The sequence below is a fragment of the Austrofundulus limnaeus genome, unplaced genomic scaffold, assembly GCF_001266775.1.
Source record: "Austrofundulus limnaeus strain Quisiro unplaced genomic scaffold, Austrofundulus_limnaeus-1.0 Scaffold40, whole genome shotgun sequence".
NCBI lineage: Eukaryota > Metazoa > Chordata > Actinopteri > Cyprinodontiformes > Rivulidae > Austrofundulus > Austrofundulus limnaeus.
The window spans coordinates 526879-547316 of record NW_013952442.1 but is presented as its reverse complement, the minus strand read 5'-3'; the positions used below and the strand labels follow the sequence as shown (position 1 = coordinate 547316).

The 20438-nt window shown below is 41.8% G+C and overlaps 2 protein-coding genes across 6 annotated transcripts in view; both read right to left on the bottom strand.

The window, feature by feature from the left end:
* The window catches only part of hmcn2 (hemicentin 2), a gene marked incomplete in the record, with an annotated part of 47183 nt that extends 32873 nt beyond the window's left edge, over nt 1-14310 (bottom strand). For both annotated transcript variants that reach the window (XM_014007170.1, XM_014007171.1), the window contains 16 exon segments: nt 765-959; nt 1058-1216; nt 1290-1403; nt 2946-3073; nt 3330-3471; nt 3885-4157; nt 4414-4535; nt 4956-5100; nt 5216-5479; nt 5568-5688; nt 5761-5867; nt 5971-6142; nt 10935-11057; nt 11260-11418; nt 11826-11896; nt 13554-14310. In XM_014007170.1, coding sequence (XP_013862624.1) covers nt 765-959; nt 1058-1216; nt 1290-1403; nt 2946-3073; nt 3330-3471; nt 3885-4157; nt 4414-4535; nt 4956-5100; nt 5216-5479; nt 5568-5688; nt 5761-5867; nt 5971-6142; nt 10935-11057; nt 11260-11418; nt 11826-11896; nt 13554-13824 — 2566 coding nt within the window.
* Nucleotides 14311-14847: 537 nt separating this feature from the next.
* Nucleotides 14848-20438, bottom strand: part of LOC106516689 (neuronal calcium sensor 1) — a 17259-nt gene continuing 11668 nt past the window's right edge. For 3 of the 4 annotated variants that reach the window (XM_014007165.1, XM_014007169.1, XM_014007166.1), the window contains 5 exons: nt 19367-19445; nt 18965-19053; nt 18811-18888; nt 17131-17238; nt 14848-16652 (listed from right to left, as the gene is read on the bottom strand). In XM_014007165.1, coding sequence (XP_013862619.1) covers nt 17140-17238; nt 18811-18888; nt 18965-19053; nt 19367-19445 — 345 coding nt within the window. In that variant the 3' untranslated portion in view covers nt 14848-16652; nt 17131-17139. The remainder of the gene's footprint in view (nt 16653-17130; nt 17239-18810; nt 18889-18964; nt 19054-19366; nt 19446-20438) is intronic. The other variant, XM_014007167.1, reaches the window with a different exon arrangement.

The following is a 20438-nucleotide window of genomic DNA, read 5'->3' as shown; positions in this document are numbered from 1 at the left end:
AGCCAGCTGACACACATTTCCCCCCTCTGTGAATTCCCAGGACATCATATGCACAAAGGTTGACCTATAATTCAATTCCTTTGTGAAGCTAATCAGGGAGTAATTATAATAGGTAACGACATAAGCATTAGAAGCATAAAAGTAACGTCGAGACGCATTAAAGTAAAACATGAGGAGTAATTGACAATAGCTGGTGCGTTTGGGTTTCACAACATGAACAAAGGCATTATGTAAAACTATAACAGGTACAAAGTCAAGCCATGTGCAGCAGATTGAATCAGTTAGATCAGACGGTGGCCACAAATGGAAACAGTGACAGAAGTAGCTCATGCTAAAATGTCCATTCCTCAGCTGTGTTATATTACACACTCTAAACACCTCCTCCCAGGAGCACAAAGGATCCCAGTGGCCAAGATTAGAAAGATTTCAGGCTGAAAGGTTTTAACTTATGTTCACTTTACTTTGATGGGAAGTCAAACAAAACATCAACCTTTGCAGCATTTCAGAAAAATGCCACTCATGCGTTCATATCATAAAAAGTAAATTCATACATAGTAATTTTAGCACTTCCACCGACTTCCTGTTGTGACTCTTTCCAAAGAAAACGTTAGCTGAATCCGATATGAAGGGCTGTCTCTCGTCTATAAATACTCACTTTGACAGTTTGAGTCATGCCAGTCAGTTTAAGTAATTCATGAAGCTGTGTGAGTCTGCTCCGAAAGCAACGGGGTTTTTGCAGTAACAGTGATTCACAGAAAACTTACTCTGAATTAAAAGCTGCCCGTTCTTCATGTGCATTGTCTTGCTGTGGCTGGTTGTCCTTGCAGGAATCTCTCTACCGTTCTCTCTGCGCCAGGTCACAGTCGGCGGCGGTAAACCTCGGGCGACGCAGCGGAGGGTGATATTCTCCCCTACATTAGCCGTCATGTCAGCGGGCTCCTCCAGAAACAATGGGGCTGCTGTGTTTGTGTAAGCAGCACAAGATGGATATTTTTTTCTTCTTTGTGCGAGTTTGAGAGAAACAAGCTTTGTGCAGAATGCTGAAGCGTTGTCTTACCCCCAACCTCCAGACTGACGGTGCCAGTGAAGGTCCCAGCAGAACTGCTTGCCACACAGTTATACTGGCCGGCGTCGACCTCCTGCACCCCTCGGATCTTCAGCGTCCCCCGTTGTGCGTCCTGCTCGACAAAAGGAGCAGAGCCCACCTCGAGTTCACCTGGAGGAAAAAACAAAAAAAATGTGGGTTTCTGAGAAGGACATCCTCACACTTGATGGTAACACTTAATTACCTTTGAACCAGTGAACAAGAGGCGGAGGAACACCTGACGCCTGACACTCCAGAGTTGCATCACCACCGATAGGTACAAGTACAACCGGCTGTGTCACAATTATTCTGGGTCTCTCTGGAGAAAGAAAAAAAACTGTACTTAGTTGCACATTTCTACACTAGAAAACAAAATTAATATGTTGTTTTAACAAAAAATAAAATAAAATAATATAAACAACTACAAATTTCCTTAAAGTGATCCATGATTAGATCACATGTAACATTAGACTTTATTTGATAAACATATATTTTAACTGTAAAATAAAGACTGTAAAAATACTGTAGGCTGTTTAGTTTTGTAAATTTTTAAAAATATATTTTAACACTGATGGAGCCATTTTATTTACACACAAAGCATTCTGGGTAAATGATGGCATGGATAGGTCCTCGGTGTGAGTGAGCTATATCCACCCTGACGGTTAATCTTGGACAATATCTGATGATCGACTCTTTTAAATGAAACCAGAGAGCGTTGACAGAGAGGAGAAGGTAGAAATGACTCAGYCTGTAACTGAAAATATGRATGGAGGACAACAGAGCTGCTTCATGGAAGAAGAACCTCAACTTAGCCTGTTAGCCTTTGCGCTAGTGCAGATGCTATATTGCCCTATATATATTAGCTCAGTGCTAGCACAAGAAACAAGCTAAACTGAGGTCCTCCATCCATATTTTCAGTTGCAGGCTGAGTTATTTTTGTGTTCCCCTCTCTGTCATGTGGATGGAGGACCTCAGTGACGAGAGGAGAATGTGTAGCACTGAGCTAATACATATATATGGTGATAGCATTGGTGCTAACGCTAAAGCTAATAGGCTAAGCTGAGGTTCTTCTTCCATGAAGCAGCTCTGTTGTCCTCCATCTATATTTTCAGTTACAGGCTGAGTCATTTCTACCTTCTCCTCTCTGTCAACGCTCTCTGGTTTCATTTAAAAAAGCCAATCATCAGATATTGTCCAAGATTAACCTTCAGGGTGGATATAGCTCACTAGCAGCCTCACACCGATGACCTATCCACATCATCATTTACCCAGAATGCTTTGCATGTAAGTAAAATGGCTCCATCCGTGTAATATTTTTTAGACTTTTAGTTTAAAAATTATAAAAACTAAACAGCCTACAGTATTTTTACGGTCTTTATTTTACAGTTAAAATATATGTTTATCAAATAAAGTCTAACGTTACAACTAATCGTGGATCCCTTTAAGTCAAAGTGTAAAACAACTGAAACCATGTTTCACATGAAACCAGTTAAGATGAATTGACACAAGTTAGGACAGATTTGACAGATCAGTGTTGCTACAATGACATTCAGAGTCAGATGGAAGCATAAAACCAACCTGCCCCAGGAACAGGCTGCCTCACTCTATCACTGTCAAGTTCTTTTCTTTTTTTTTATCAAGCAAGGACTGACAGCTCAGTCTGCAACTTCACATCAAAAACTGTCAGTCCTCACAAAACAAGGATGAAATACCTAAACATATAAGAAAGTGGCTATACTCTACTTTAAAGCTTGTCTCAATCTTGATACCCTTCCAAGACTGGCATTAAAAAGCTGAGTAGAAAAACGCCAACATCTCGTCTCGACATTAGCACGCTCCAGTAGATATCTGTGGGTGTTACCTGCATATGTTAGTGACACAGACTGAGAGGCACTCCCAGCCTCATTGGTCGCCAGACAAGTGTAGTTCCCCGAATCCTCAGGAAGGGCTCCTCTGATGATCAATACCCCATGTTGGTTTAGGTCCAGCCTGTATCAGAAAATTAAATAATTCATGTTTCTTGACACATTGAAATGTACACTTTCTTTTTCTTTTGGGTATTATCGTGAGATTTATTCTTTTTTTTTTCTTTGTAAATTTCTATGTTTGGATAACAGCAGTTAATTTTACTTTTCAAAACCTAGCAAACAAAACGTGGCATTTGTGAATGAAATACAAAAGGGACTGTAATGATTTTCTGAGTTTTCTTTGCCAGAGGTGCTGAGTGGGCTGAGAGTTCCCTTACCTCAGCTGATTAGTTAGGAACATGTTTCCACGGCTCCAGATGAGCTGGGGAGGAGGGGAGCCGGACGCCGAGCAGACGAAGCGGATCTCATCCCCCCGGGAGAAGGCCTGGGTCTGGGGGTGAACTACTACTGTAGGAGCCTCTGCGATTGGAGTCAAACCCAAGTAAAAAAAACAAACAAAAGCAATGTCCGTGACTCAGGGCTGCATGATGTCATTTATAACTTCCCTATGATGAGATGAAGAACAGTGGGCTTGAAGCAATTAGCAAGTAGCTAATGTCTGACATCATGATTCTGTAAGGACAGGCCACACATTTTTGTTTTGGCTGTTTACAAAACTCACTGAGAGTGTGCCTACAATAACAGACGCATTTTTCATCAGTTGTCAGTTTTGCCTGATGAGATCGTTTTCTGTGGAGGAAGTAGCTCAATGTGACTGCATGGAGGTTGGGGCAGTAATGGAAACCAGATGACCGGGGGGCTGAGAGGAGCCACGAGATGCCGGCGTGTTGAATGTTTAAACAGATGACCAGCGGCGTACCGTCCTACTGTACCTGGGACCAGGAGCCACACTGTGATTCTGCTCTCTCCCTGAGAGTTGGTGGCCACGCAGTGATACGCTCCGGCATCCTGAGTTCGAACCCCGCTGATCTGCAGAGTCGAGTCGGCCAGAAGCCTCACCCTCCCAGTGTGGGCCCTGATGATACGACCCGCCCGATGCCAGGTCAGGTTGTGGCGCATGGAGCCCTCCACCTGGCAGGAGAGCACGGCCACTCCTCCAGCAGAGGAAGTCACGTTCACTGCAGGTTTTAAAACTGGAGGAGGCTCTGTTTTTATGGCAACAAAACATCAAACTGTTGTTATCAGCAGTGAGCAAACAGAAGACAATTAGTTTACCTTTCAAACCTAATGTTTGTGCTGGCATGTTCTGCATCTGGCTGATGTTTTAGATATGAAACAAAAGATATTTTAAAACGGTCTGGACTTAATTTCAAAGGATTCCTTTGAAACAGCACTGTGTGCTGTGCACTGCTAAACCACCGAGAGGGTGTGTGCTCACACTGATTTGTGCGTCTGACATACCTTGAACAGTTAGCTGTGTTAAGGCCCATCCTTGTCCTACGCTGCTCTGTGCTACGCACTCATATGCACCTTCGTCCTCGCCTGAAGCACGTGCAATCTCCCAGGATGCTACAGCAGAATTCCTGACACAAAGACACATGTGGTTGGCTGGAGTGTAACAAGATCCTATTTCACAATAAGTCCAATTAATACTTTTGGTGAATGCACATAGTTTTCATCAGAAGTTAGTTGCAATCCATGAGTGTAATTCAAAGCAGATCGTGAACAGCAGGAAAGAATCAACACTTTGTTCGTTCCTCAAGATGACACAATCGAAGATGTAATGTTCACAAAAGTGACTGTGTATACCCTCTTCTTGACAAATGAGCCAATAAAATGCACGATTCAGGCAGTACAAATGCCTTACAGGTGAGCTCACTGGTGAGGGCGGTGAGCAGCTTAATTAGTGTTTTCTAAAGCGGGCCATGGGTGCACGGCACTGCAACATCTAACGGAAGCCGTAATGAAGGCAAGCCAAATGATCCAGAGTGGAGCGCACTCACTGAAAGTGTTTCTCCTCTCCCAGGGAGATCCCGCTCCTGGTGAATCTCAGCCTGTAGGGAATGTCACTCTGCACGGAGCAGCCAATCACAGCCGGCTGCATGTAAAACCCTTTCACCACGTCAGGCATTCTCACAACTGGGGGATCTACACAAAGGAGGACACAAAGGTTAAAGTTGGCAGAAAAGATTAATGAGGTGTAAGAAGCGTTGCGGGGTGGGTTTGGTGTGGTGCATCGGCAGGGAGGGTGGTTGTTGCCTGCCTGGAATGATGTTGCTGTAGGAAACAATGGACAGCCTCTGGAAGTGGAAACCCATGTCATCATTGCCAGATACTTTGATGAAGAAGCTCTGAGGAGGTGTGCGAAACTCTGGGAGAGGCCACAGCCCTTGTTGGCCAAGGTCAGAAGGCAGAGGCACAGGAATTGTGCGTAAGGAGCGACCTGAGCTGGACACTAGCTCCACATGGCTCAGAAAGCCTGGCGGCTTCAGGCCTGTGCATTTTAACATAACGTGAGCTGGAAGGCCTGAGAAACAAGGAAAGGTAACATTGAAGTCATCTCCGGCACAAATATTTTATTAAATCAGAGGAAGCTAACAGAAATCTGTCTGCACCTTTAACTGGCCTCTCTCTGGTGTAATTGAACTCTGAGACAGGTACAGTAGAAAAGCCGGCCCGGAAGTCCAAACTGCTGACACCCGTAACCCTCAGGGTGTGACGCCCACTGCAGCTCACCTTTAAAAAGAAAGTAACTGAGTTCAGGGATGGAACTATAACATTTGTATCGATTATCTTACAGTGGAGTACCTTGAGTGTCCAGGCTCCTGGTCTGGGAAACTTAAGGTTGATGACACGAGCAGAGTTGGGAATATTCAACAGCTCTGTAAGGCCCTGCTCAACACCAACTACCCGACCTGTGGAAAGACCAGTGAACACATTATAGAGACTGTGATGTGTTTTGTATTGATGATACTGTCAGTGTATAAGACAAGATGGGAAGAGTAAAACTATGACAACCAAGGGGGTCGCTCAGCTCGATTTGTGGCGCTGGACCACTGAGTGACACAGTGACCTCTTTCAGGCTGGGGTCAAAGGGCACTTCCCATTTGTTTTCCTGGGCACTGTCATGATTGGAAGACAGCAGGTGGACTTTCATGGCCTGAACCGTCTCTTCTACCCACTTTAAAACCTGACAGGAGAAGAAAAACAGCATTAAAGTGCCATTAAAAGGAAACACAATAAGTGCATGAGGCAAATTGAGAGAATCTGTCCTAAACTTTTGTACGATCTCTTCTCAATGGGCCTCATGCAAGAACCGTTCGTACGCATAGATTTGTTCTTAAGTTGTGCATACAAGTGATTTAGGAGAATTAGTGGCATTCACCAATGTTTTCGTACTCTACGATTTTTTTCAGATACGAACAAAATTCACGAGTGGTCCAGACCTGTCGTATATTTTACGAGCAGTCAGTCTGCTGTTATCCAGACGGGTTTTCCTCCGTAATAACTTTATATTTCGTTAGTTTTAAGATATTTTGAGTTGAAAATATATTACACTCCATGATTATCTTGACAATAGGCTATTCTGCTTGAATTAGTGTTATAATTTTAAATGTAATAATTTAGACTAACAATATAAATTGTCAGTTCGTCCATTTTCCGCCGCTTATCTGGGATCAGGTGCGGTGGCAGCAGCAGAGAGACCCCCCTCTCCCCTGCTACACCTTCCAGCTCGTCCTGGGGTACTCCGAGACGTTCCCAGGCCAGAGGGGATGCATAATCCCTCCAGTGAGTCCTGGATTTTCTCCAAAGTGCCAGACATATTTTGAAAACATTTTAAAATGCTTATTTCAGAACCGCAACTGAGACCACTGGAGCCCACGCGGGGGGGGGGGTATGGTGCGCAATGGTGCGGCTTCTGAATAAATGAAAATGATTTAACACAGTTGTTTATACTATTAGCAGCTCATTTTATTCCACAGCTGACCTGCTAAAAATGACAGATTTTATTTTCTGGATCTCTGACAGACAGACTTCAATCTCTGAACTCGTAAAGTTCTTCTTTTTAATTTTCGCTGTCATTTTCATGATATCTGAGGCAGGAAACGTAGTCTTATATGGTGTTTTTGGGGTGGTAATTATGCTGATCTCCTCTCGCGTGCACGAACAGCTGGATACGAACAGGTGGAATTTACGCAGCTCATTTACGCACTTTTCCTGAAGATAGAAGAGTTTGTTGAATCTGACGTGACATGTTCGTACGAACCCTTTGTACGAACAAAAGTAAGAGAAATTTAGGACAAGAATACGAACATGTTTTTGCATGAGGCCCAATGTTTGTCTTCCAAGGTTCCATCATCTTCCCTTCTCTGCTTTATGTCTTTAGACTTTTCTTTCATTGCAAAAGTATTCCAGGAAGAGATTCTGCCTAAACAAAGGACAAGCAAAAGAGCTCAGCTGTCAAACTGATAACATACAGTTTTCTGCGCTCTCAAGCATATATTCCCAGAAGAGCGTCTCTCACAGTGGAAGTTTGTCAGGCAGTAGTCCCGCTCCTGCAGCACAGCCTCCATGAATCACACAGCTTGTTCCTCAGAATGAAAGCATTGCGGGATGTGGGGGTGGGACGGTTCGTGATTAGTTTTAGAAATAAGCATTAAACTGAATATTTCCAAAGAGCATTTTGATCAAAGGTGATTCAGAAACTGAACTGGCAGGCAGCATCCTGCTTTTTCTGAGGAACAGGTTAAATTTAGGAAGCTAGATGAGGTCAGACGCATTGGGCCTCACTTAGTCACTCCAGCACTCCCAACAAAGATTAACCAACAATCTGCAATAGCCACAGACAGACTGAATATTGGCCTACTTAATGGGAATAATAGGCTTTACTTAAAATATTAAGTCTTTTTGAGGCTGAAAAGATAGACTTTCAGTTTTGACAACAGCTTGACGTTACGTATTTAATCGTTCTTCTGGTATTAATTCCAGTTTCTTTCTGTCTCAGAAACAAAACCAAAAGCAGCAGAAGTCATCATCATTTCAGTGTCTCATTTTAGTGGTCCTGTCTGACAAAATGTCTTCCATCTTCTGAACATTTAACAGCGGTCTAGTTTTACTTTTGAGTCTAATGAAGAGACAAAGTGGTTGACTTGTGTGTGCAAGGAAGCAAACTCAAAGCGTTTCATCCGTGTGCCTTCAGGCCAGCAGCTACACATTTTAGGAAGTTTACGAAAAAACGAAACAAGAAAAGCCTTTAATTTAATTATCAGGCCTCCACTTTTTGTACATCAATTCCACTGAGTGCTGACAGCAGCTGTTCCCTTCAGCAGTTTTACAACTGGAAACAGCTGTAATGTCTGCCACATGTGTAGCCGTCACCAGCAGAGCAGGAAACTGCTATGACTGGTCCTACATCTGCCCCAGGACAATGTTTATTCTTTACACAGGAGAGCAAAGAGGAGTGGGCACTTCTCTGCTCTCAGAGCTCAGATAAAAGGAAGCAAAACGCAGAGATGGATCGACTCACTGTCCAGCCCTCCGTGGGTCTGGAGGATCATGCTGGGCTCTGACCCACTCCCTGTTTTACCAGGAAAGCAGAAGATCTAAAGACCTGTGAAACCTCATCCTGCCTGTCTCAGATGAACGGCTTACAGACCTCTAACAGGAAGGACTCCCCTCGGCTAGTCATAGCAGCGTGACAGATGGGTCAGAGGAGGAGAAGTAGCAGAAGCTGGGGTACTTTTAAAGGCCACTAACTCATCCAGGGACACAACATGAGGAAGGAAAATGATGGTACCTGGTTGTGGTTAAACAGCCTAAATCCAGACATCCTAGTAGGCAGGGGTCAGTTTAGTCTTTACCCAGGTTTAAACACTGCGGCCACAAACATTTGGTGTAAAACGTCCCACTACAAATCGAGTGGACCGCACCAGATGGAGGCCCTGATCCTTCTCAGCGGGAGTTTCGACACGAAGAAGCTCTCGCTGTCAGAAATGGCCTGCACTCGAGGGAGGCAGCCCACCGAAGGAGATGCATCTGTGTTGGTAGCTCATGCAGACGACTGTTGAGAAATCTTAACCTAAATTTTATTATGTGCTTGAGAACCATTACACCCCCACCCCCATTTAACTCACTGAATACACATAATGAGGAAACCAGAAAGGCGACGCACTACACAAATACAGTGCTCCTTTGTAGAGAGAGAGAAAACAGGAATCTTTTAAGCAAATCTTACAGCCTGTAAAGAATACTTGATTAGTTATCTGATCATTCAATGGAAAAATAAAATTAATAAGTTTTGATGTTTTATAATTAACTTGAACTCATGGGATTAGAAAATCAAATGTTTTTTTACACCGTCCTTTGGGAGAATATGAAAAAGACTGTATATTTATTTTGGCAACACATTTTTATTCTGTTATTAAAGCATATTTTTGTTAGGTTTGTATAAATTCTGAAGGTTTGAAGAGTTTCTATCAGTTTCTAAAAGTGATACCAACCAAAAGGTAATGACACAGGTAAAAATAGCAACAACAACTAAATACATGACATGTGAGTATACAGTACATGTGTTGAGAATATGCAGAAATACTTTAACCAATGGAAAGCCGCCTGTGGTTTTGATGTGAGGGCAAATCTCCTAATTCTGCATCCCAAAAACAACATTCAAACTCTCTTTAAACAGCTGGCAGGATTACAGGGTGATAATGAACTAAGCTGCCCCACACACAGGTGATGTATACCTCTATGCAAGCATGACTTGACAGGAAACAGACCCACACACACACAAAACCATGTGAGTTCAGGGTTTCAGTGGGCCAATGGTGTACAGAGCTGCTGGGTCCTGCTCTTAGCTGCTCGGCCATCTCCTGTGTGGACATGCAGGATATCAGAGGAAACTCTGGCTCCTTTTATATCTGACTGGGAAGTGAGCCCTGCTGTCTTTGGCCCGAGAGACAGGGCTTCTGTTACACCGCTTCCGACAGAAAAGAATCACAGACCGTATCAAATGAACAGGAGGTTTAATATCGGCGCTGAAATCGTTTGATTATTACACTGAATAAAAAAAAAGCTTTTTATGCTTTTATCACATCTGCTGTCTAATAAGCTCTGCTGAACTCCTGTTCTTTTCCAGTCTGAGGAAATATACACAAAGGCATGGAAAACTTGGGCAACCCTGGTCAAAATTTCTGTTGCTATAAATAGTTTTGTGAATAAAAGATGCCAAAAAGGCACAGAGATCTTTTATGTGATAGATTTTTCTCCTGATGTAGCTTTAACTATTTTGTCCAAAATGGCCCACAAGACCCACATTTGGACGTGTAACAGCCTTGTTTACATGTATCCTAGTAAAATTATGAGACTATAATATTAAAGGTCATGGTTGGTGTACAGTTGCTCCAGGATCTGTTAAATGCTCCAGAAGGTCTTTGACAATGAAAAAGGGGCTCTCATTTATCTTCGTAAAATCCCTTTGAGTGGTTCTTTAAGAGCAGACCCCACCTTTCCTCTTCCTTGTCTTTTTTTTATTTACATAAGGCAAGGAAGGATCAGCAACCAGAAAGCACCTTTCTTCTATCCTTCTCCTGCTTTATTAGGGCTCAGCTCTTTTTGTTTCCAAAGAGCCGGGCGGCTGTTTAAAAGAACCCTGTGCTGCTGAATGTTGAGATTCAGCAGAAGCATTAAAGCTTTAATTTAACTTCACCTTGTTTAAATGCAGAAATTCTTAAAATGCCACAGTCCTAACAAGCTCTTAGTTAAGGTAACATTATCTGTTAGAATTAAATTCTTGCATGTGCAAATATTTTGCACAGAACAGCAAATCACAAATTGCAGTTACATTAAAAACTTTCATCTTTAACTTTATCTGTAATTCATTCATTTTAACAGATACATACCATGTATTGTAAGGGTTTTATTAATTATTTGTGGACTTAACATGATTTTATTATAACTAATTGCATTGAAGCCCACTGTCTCACCTCGTTAACCTGCTGCTTGTCCAGGTGAAAGATTTGGCCAGAGGACGTGGCAGCAATCTCCTCGTATGCTCTGTACCCAGGCTGGGACCGGTCCCCGCAGTCCCCGGTCAACACAAACACAACCTTAGGAAAAAGAGAGCAGAAAGTTAAGAGGATAGCTCAGGTGAATGTTTTTACCGATAGTCAGACATCAGGTAGCAGTTTGGACTGCGGTAACTTTTTCATTTGTCGTACCAACGTTGGGGGAAATCTCTGGAGTCCAGACCTTCAAACACTGTCTGGTAACATCTACTAAATGCAACAGCAGGGAGGCTTGATTTTGTACCTGTGACTGACGGAGCTGCACCAGGCGCAGAACCTCTCGTTTCAGCCGGTAGTCTTTGGCCCTGGCGTCAGTGAAGACATAGATGAAGGATCCAGGCAGAGAGACCTCCAAGGCTTTCTTTATAGCTCCTATACTCATCTCAGGACAGTCACCCCCACCCTGCAAATGCACACAGTCACATACTCTGGAGAGAACTCTAAATAATGCTTTTTGAAAACTTTTGTGTTGCATTTTGTGTGCAGAGTTTGCAACAGAGCCCGTCATTGTTGGAAGGACACTTGGGCTCTTATTATACATTAATACTGAAAACATTTGAAGAAACACTAATGAACTTCTGGAAAAGAGATGGATGAGAAACTACTAAGAATATGTCTTTCAGACTTGAATTCGTTACTAAATAAACGTGACTTATTCATTTTGTGCTGCTGTTCCACTTCATTAAAACATTTGAATCACCCAATTCATCCCCGAGGCTACAGGGGTTGTTATTAAGCTATCACAGTAGGGGAGCTATCTGAATTTAGTGACTTGATCACTTTCGAAAACTTTAGTGTTTTCGTTCCCACCTGGACAAACAGCTCTCGCAGATCCTGCTGAAACTTCTTTGGGTCGGTGGTGACGGATACAGGTCCGATATCTGTGAGGTGATAAAAGTCCACATCACAAACGTGTCACCGTAAGAGGATTAGTCCCTCTTTTCTGCTTAAATAAATCAGTTCAAATCTGCTCAAAAGGAAACAATTTACTGCCAAAACATAGCTTTAATTCATCTTAAAAATTCAACAGAGTTCATACATCAGAACAGGAGATGTAGTGATTTCCTCTCAACAGACTGCATCCAATTTTGCCGTACATATTGCAGTGACAATAAAGATTTATTCTTTTCTGCTCAGTTCGGGGCTCTGAACAAGCGTCTACAAAACCTAATCCCCTGATAAGAAACAGCCCAATTCATCAGAACCTGAATGATGTCCTGCTGCCTTTTTGTGCAAGATGTGGATCTAATTTGCACATGGCAGAAGAAAAGATACATGTGCTGACAACACTTCCGTGTTCAGGATTTGTTTGAAACAAATCACTGCATTGTGGCCAAAGCTTGGATGGGGGCTGAATAATCACTTTCCGCTGTGGTGCTCAGTGCTTCATTTTTTAAACTTTTTTTTAATGTGGGTGACTTCCTCAGGTCTGAAGTGTGATGGAAAAGAGCCGGTCAGACTTGGACATGATATCTTTTGATGGCCCTTCAGTGGAGCTGGAAACATCAGGAGTGAATATAAGGTTCTGTTGTGAACAAACGTAGTTTTTACAGCCTCATCAGGTAGGGTGGAGACTGGTGATTTCCATGTATCTGTGATGGTTATTCCAGCTGACGCAAACCATTTCGACACATCTTTGTGAGACTAAAGATAAAGAGCTTACAGACATGTGTCAAGCTGATGACATTTCTTGCTCATTCATGATTTAATTTAGCCGGCTTTCAAGTTCCTGCCTCGTCCTCCTCCTCCTCTTCTTCTTTGATGCCTGTAAAACGCTGACAGCTCTGTCATTTTGTCTCTTTTGTTTGCCAGCCACAGCAGCTTCTTTGCAATCTTGGAAGTTTACAAGGTCCTGAAGGGCAGGGTACATTAAACACAGACATGTGTGGTGTTTGGCCCCCACCACCACCACCTCCTCTTCCCTCCAGGCCATCTACACAGGGGGCTGCGAGGGCTTTCCGTAGGGTGAAGGAAAGGAGTGGTGAGGGGTAAGTTTGTAAGGGAAGTGTGTGTGACGGGGGTGATTGAGGTAATTACACACAAGCAGTCACCATATGCTTCTCATCAGTGCACAAACAGCACTGGAGTACTCTTATTTTCAGACTGAAGTGTTTCTAAACTGGACAGGCGCTTACCTGTTATTCAAGCTCCCAAAGTTAAAATCTTAACAACAGATCTTCTCTTTCCCCCACTGTGTGTGTGTGTGGTGGTGTAGAGGGTATTGTGTTGCCCCATGAAGACTGGACCTCACTAGAAACTGCTAAGCAGCACCATGTGCAACACTTCTCATGTGTTGCTGTTTCTGTGATTTTTCTCAAGGAGAAAAAAAACTGTAACCAAGAGTGACAGAAAATGTCAACTAAGGTGGAAAGTGAACTGCAAAGTTCAGTCAAATAAATAAATAAACTATTTTGACTTGACTATCCAGAAGTTTATATAAATAAATTTAGAAACCTCATAAATTCATTCACAAAATCACAAAAGTGCATCCTCAGCTTTTAGAGAACAAACTGAATGTTGCTTTTGGTTACACAGTACCTGGGTCGTGAAAGGGAACCAGGACAAAGTTTTTGATGGGTCTGGTCCTCCTGCTGAGGGTCTTCTCCAGGATCCGCGAGGCTCCCTCGATCACCTGTTTCAGATCGTCGTACATGGAGCCGGTTACATCGAACACGAACGCCAGAGTGGAAGCGCTGTCAGCGGATTCTTCGCCTTCCTCGATCCGTGGGGGCAACAAGGGGTCTGCCAGGAGCCTGTGCTCGCTGATCAGGATTGCCAAGACAAGGCACTTCAATAAGGCACCGGCCATTTTCCCACCCTAATTACGTTTACTGCATCTGAGTGCGGATGTAAAGTGAATCACATAAAAAAAAACAATAAATAAAGGGGGGGAAGTTTTAAAATTCAAAGCTACCCAAAAGACTCTGTGGCTTCTTCAGGTGCATGCAAAAGCGTTTCAATTTTGGAACTACGGATCAATTGAGGCGCATCAGAATCGCGTTGAAACAGGAGAGGATCCGTGCGTAAAAGTTTGGAGGAGCGCGTGGACTGGCTCTGCGCTGGAGGACCCCAGGAGGGCTGCTGCTCTGACGCTCCAAACGGGGGCGGAGATGGGTATTAAAAGGTTCCCAAGACCCAACCTGCTTTTTTTTTTTTTTTTGTATGAATGTGTAACTCGACCCCACTATGACTACGAGTTAAACACACTCCAACATCGCCCCCCCTCCCCATTCACGTTAATTTCCCCCGTAATTCCGGTTGAGCCCCTTGTGACTCAGTTTTAAACAACTTTCTGCACACTGGAAGTGGGTCTGAAGTCATGGACGCGCCGTGAATATTGTCTTAGTGACAGGCTCTTTAAAAATAACCAGTTTATATTCAGCATGGCACCTGTCTAATTTTATACACTGTAAAAAATGAAATGTTGGATTTACTTAACCATGTTATGTGACCTGGTTCCACTTAACTGAGTTGAGTAAATTCAAAGCAATGTACCAGTTTTTTAGCCAAAGAACATGAGTATGTTGCTTAGAATTTATTCAACTCAGTAAAGTGGAACCAGGTAACATAACATGGTTAAGTAAATCCAACATTTCATTTTTAGAGTGTAATGGAGCTCAGGATGAAAATAATAATAATAATAATAATAACCACTGAACCTGTGTGATTTTTGCCCATGTGGACAGAAATGTTGCACATCAGCTGTGTCAGAAAGTTGTTTCTAAAAATGACACTTCTTGTAGAAAACTAAACAGATTAGTATATTTATAGGACCACATGATTTGTTCCAAAAAAGAAAGATGCAGAAATAATGTTAGAACAAGATGATGGCTGACTTCGAAGTACACTTGTGTTTTTACTGCACTTTTTATGACACATGCTGCAGATACAAAAAAAAAAAAAAAAAATCAAGAATGTAAAGGACACAACAGTCTCCGGTCAAAGACAAGTCCCCCACGTCTGTTATCACTTCCATCTGTGCTCAATGAGAATAAAATAAAAACTTTGAGGACATGCTGTAAGCCCTGCAAACTCATTACCTCACTCATTAATGGCAACACATCACAGTTTTTGTACAGTTCATTGTTCATTACTCAGCCGTGCTGTGCAGGCTTTGCACCACAGACTGAGTTAGATTCTGTTTTGCAAAGAATTCCAGGCACAAGGCTCCTTTCTCTTTTAGTGCAGCACCGCGGTGCAATCAAGGACCTGAAACAGATCCTATTTCAACAACAACCTGTGCAATCTGAGGTTTTTTACTCAAGGTGAGATTTTCAACAGGGGAATTGAAAATTCTACAAACATCTGAACGACAATCGTTCTACAAAGCAGCTTCTTCAAATGATTCAAAATACTGTAATTAAAAAAAACATTTCTATTCATGAGACTAAAATACAGTTACAGAATAATTAGCCATTTAAATGCATTTTATTCTGTGCTCTTATACTAAACTGATAAATGACATGGATAATTTAGTAAATCATACCTTGCATAAGGCGTAAAACAGAAAGGAAGCTGATAAAACATCTAAATGCACAAAAATAAATCATCTACGTATGAAAAAAAGGCATCGTTACATGCTCTGGTCTCACACTGGACAAATACTGGATCAAGCAGACAATTGCAACAACTGAGCTCGCAAAAGTTTTACAGCCACAACTGATGACTTGTGCCTCTCAGTAACCAGGGTTTTGTTCTGAGGGTGGAGGGTGACACTCTCAAAAGAAATACTAAAAGCCCTGACTCAAATGTAAAGCTGTAAGAATTTGCTGTGTTGCTCGGACGTGTCATTCAGGATATAATTGTGCAACAGCCAACAAACATGCTAACAGGGGAGAGGGAAAAAAACACAACAGGGAGCCCAGAATGGCAAAGGAGAGAAAAATAATCTCTGGAAAAACGTGCTACTTAAACATTCGTTTTTGAACAAAACTGGTTGTGAGAAAGAAACTATCCAACATTAATAATAATAGGAATGAAAAATACAGTGCAAAACATTTCAACGCGTTTGATAAAAATAAAACTTCATTCCAGATTTATGAGGAAATCCTCATAAACGCAGCAAAGCAGAAAATAAATTACCGTCGTATTTACATTATGTAATGTACAGGATGCTGCTTTGTAACTTCAAGCTATTGTTCATGTCGTCACACAGTTACACACTGATCCAGGCTGAGATCTTAAGTCTCTCCATAATAGTGATGAAGCACAGTTGCTCCGAGCGCTTCAGGCCCATCCGATGCATGTGGACAAGATGCACGCCAACGCCGTAGCAGGAATTCTGTTCCTCAGATTGTCCATGGGAGGAGTCCAAGGTTGCGCTTGCAGAGCTGTTCAGATATTTTCCACAACACTCAGGAGTGTGCACGGTGCTACACAGCTGTAGAAGCACTGACAGATGATGTGGGGGGGGGTTCTTACTGGCACGTTTAAATTTAATGTAACATCAGAGATGCTGTTTTTTTTCCCCCCAACTATCCTTAATAGAAATGTAGATGAGCAGCTACTTGACACATCTGGACTTCATAGATGTAGTCCTCTTCTGGGTGATCAGGTTAAATGATGCCTCCTCCTGTTACGGATGTGATGGTGCTGCGTTGGCGTCTAACGGGCAGGAGGATGCTGAGCTGGACCCATCTGAGAAGTTACAAGACGGATTATCGTGTGGACTGATGGCAGTGAGCAGTGTCAAGATGCCTGGGTGGGTTCGTCATTAAACAGAGTATCAATATGAACAAATACAGTATGTTTTCACAAGCTCACTTCATAGTTGACAGAACACTGAGCAGGATGTCAGCAACAATTGGCAGCAGCCTGTGCATTACATTAGGCAGTGAGACTGTGGGGCTGTTTCGCTCTCCACCCAGCACTGCAAGACTATTATACTGCCAGTAAACAAGTGGGACATTTGAATAATTCATGGAAACAAACTGAGAGCGCAAAGTGGCTTCCACACTTTAATTTCAGCCAGAAGATAGTTTTTTTTTTATTCTTTACTCTGCTAAAATAAGAATTACAGCATTAACATAGAACTGAAGCATGACTTGGGAATAAAGAGTAATTTCAAAGTGAGCAGTGTGCATGTGTTTTCTAGCTAATTATCCCCCCGACTCACCTTACATTGCTACACAAGTCCATCATAGAGCGACAGCGCTTGAACAATAGAGGGGTCAGCCTTGGAACCTTCCTGAAACTCCTGCAGAGTCAGCTTCCCGTCTGCATTCTGCAAGGCGAAACAGAATGAAACTGAATCTGTCAAGTTTCACTTAGAAATACCAGCAGGGGGAGAAGGAGGCACTCGGGTTCGGGCTGGCCCTGTTTTAGGCCTGTAAACGGATTTTTAGTTCAGAGAAATTGGACAGTCACTGCTCTCATACAAATCACAGAGTGCTGCACAGTCAGATCTGTGAGCTGGTCCTGGCAGCGGTGAGCTAATAAACACACCAATCCAGCCTGTATACTGTATCATGTTTTACTAAAGCTGAGCAGAAACTCAGTGCTGGTAGAGTGGGCTCTAAGGGGTTTGTGCTTAAGGGGGTTATAAATGACGTTTATAGACTGTAGGAGGTATTAGTGACACTAAGGTTGGAACAGATAACAGCTCTAAACTTAACAGTGTCCATTTAAAAGCCTCAAGGGTGGCAACAAAGGCAGACTCCGTCCTATAAATGAGAATCTAATAATTATAGTGCTACATTCATATTATTATTGTATGAATGCTTATAAAACATTTAAACAACTGAGATTATCCATTTTTCTTCCATATATTTTGGCATGTATCTAGTTCCTCAAGTTTACTGCTAAAAGTTTATATCAAAACTTTCATCTCAGGACATTCTCACTATGACTTTTGGTATCATACTTTTTGAGATATGTAGCCTTTTAGCATTTATTTAAAGACTGAAAATGAATAGAGCTGCCTTCAGCCTCCTTAAAATGCTTCAAAATGTTCAGAAATATTTACTGTATTTTTATATATATTGTTCTTTTTCAGCTTTATTCTAACTTCTTTGTGCTAATTTCAGCGTCTTTGTTGCTCATTCTAGCTGTTTTCAGCATTTTCAGCTATTTGTCAACTTTTTTCTGCTAATATCAACTTTGATGTGCTTCTTTTTACTTTTTACTGTTAATTTAAACATTTTATGCACATTTCATCTTCTTCTTTTTAGCTGTTTTTTGTTAAATTTTGCATCCGCTAACTTTATGTTTAGGTGGTCTTTTTAACATTTTGGCTTAATTCAGCAAACTCCTTCAGTTTCTTTTCTGCAAATGATCTTTTTTAGCTAACTTTTCAGCTATTTTAGCTAAATTCTCCTTATTGTGATCATTTTAGCTTTTTACTGCTTCAATGAGGAAACGTTAATTTCAAGGTCACAAAAAAGTTTAAGGTCACATGCTGATAATTTTTCTGTATGTTTTTCATTCGTTTATTTAAACTTCGGCTTTATTCTTTTATTAAAATATTTTGTTTGTGTAGTCACCTATCTGTGCTTCTTGTAATTTCTCTCTGGTAGTTTCAACTTTTTAAGCTGTATTTTTGCAAATATTTACTATTTTATGCTAACTTTATGCCTGCTCTCTTCAGGCATTTTGCTATTTTTCTACAGATTTTTCACTTTTGTTTCTGTACTTTCAGCTGTTCAAACATAACTCACATTAGAGTTTCGCTATTAAACCTTTCATCTTGACTTCAGCAGCTTTCAGCCAAAATCTTTTGACATTAAGCATTCACACTGCATTTTCACAGGAAATGCAAACTTGTCTTTGTCACATTAGTCTTTTGATATTTACTCACCTTGTCCATCATAGCAAAAATACGGTCCACTCTCTTTTCTGGAGTGTTTTCCTCCTCTGGCAGTTCCACGGTGTTCCCCTAAAATATCACATGTTTACAAGTGAGACCATTCGAGCAATCTGGAATGATAAATAAGACGAACTGCAAAACTTACCACCATCTGATATATTGCGTCTACAATGTTTAACATTTCATCACGAGTTATGTAGCCATCATTGTCAAGATCGTACAGCTTAAAAGCCCCTTAAAGAGAGAAAACATTCAAATACAGCAGTTTCACAGCAACACAGGGAATGTTTACTTGTCTTTGTGAGCATCACTTTGAATACGGAAAGTATTTATATACTGTGATTTCAAAATATGCAAGTGATGCTTTTGGGGATTTGAATGCTGGTCTCTTTGTTGTAGTCACTTTTTCTCAAAATCTTCTACTTTAAAAAAACCTGTTCATTCACCATCTGAGTAGGAATCTGTTGTTCAGAGAACACCTGTCCTCTTCTTTATTTAACACGACAATTAAAACAAAATTTTACACACACACGAAGTGTCTTCTTACATCTGAGCTTCTCATCCAGAGTCCCGCGAGAGGTCACTGACAAGGCCTGGATGAACTCTGAAAACTCTATACGTCCATCCTGGAGAGCGACAAAAGACACAAGAGGACCATTCCTATTAACGTTAGCTGTAACTGTATTTCTAATGCAGCTCCTTTTTTTGTGCTGAAAATGGGGCCAGACGTTTGCTTCAAGTTAGCTTCTATTTTTGCCCCACACCTGGCCCTCTCCTGAGGCTGAAATGTGTCACCTCTGGTCATTAGTGAGATGGATGCTACTGGCTCATTCTCCAAAACTTACACTTCACAAACACAGTCTGTAACAACTGGTGGCACATAAATTACACAGCTTCAAATGTCTAAATCCTTCTGTCAAACAAGAGAGAAACTATCTCTCTCTTATATTCATTTCTTTTTTAGCTTTAGTACAATCGAAATGAACTAAATATTCCAGTTAACATCCCAGTACTTCTCATCAAAAACACAAGGACAAATATATAGAACTAAACATTCTTTTAAAACAGCTGAAGACCTGTGGCCCTCATGAGTCTCTATGTTTCCTTGGGAAAAAAAAAGGTCAGGCACTCATCAGAGCCCAGAGGTCAGCTAACTTTATCTCCACCAGACATCTGCCTGGTCAGAAAATGCTGAAGTCCTGCAATGCCAAGTACATAAGCCGTAAAAACTGTTAAGATCAATGCATTCTCTAACGATGGGGTGCTGGACGCTAATGAGGGTTACAGATAAACGTCTGACGTTGGAGGGGGGGTGGTTGTCTGATCTCCCTGACACAACGCCACTTATCTGGAGTCAGCAAACCTCCAGGGGCTCCTGGGAACTGCACACTTATAGCTGGTCCACATAAAAGCAATTTGAACTAGACACCGCACAGCAGTAACATAATGACCCCTGCATGCAGAAATGCACCAGAACTAGGAAGTCTTTATTCCTAATAAATGTCATGCTACTAGGTGCATTCCAAAATTGTAGTGGCTTGGGTGGGGGTTTTTTTTTTTTTTTTTTTTTTTTTTTGTTTGGGGGTGGGGGGTTGACCTGATGGATAGCCCCTCATCAG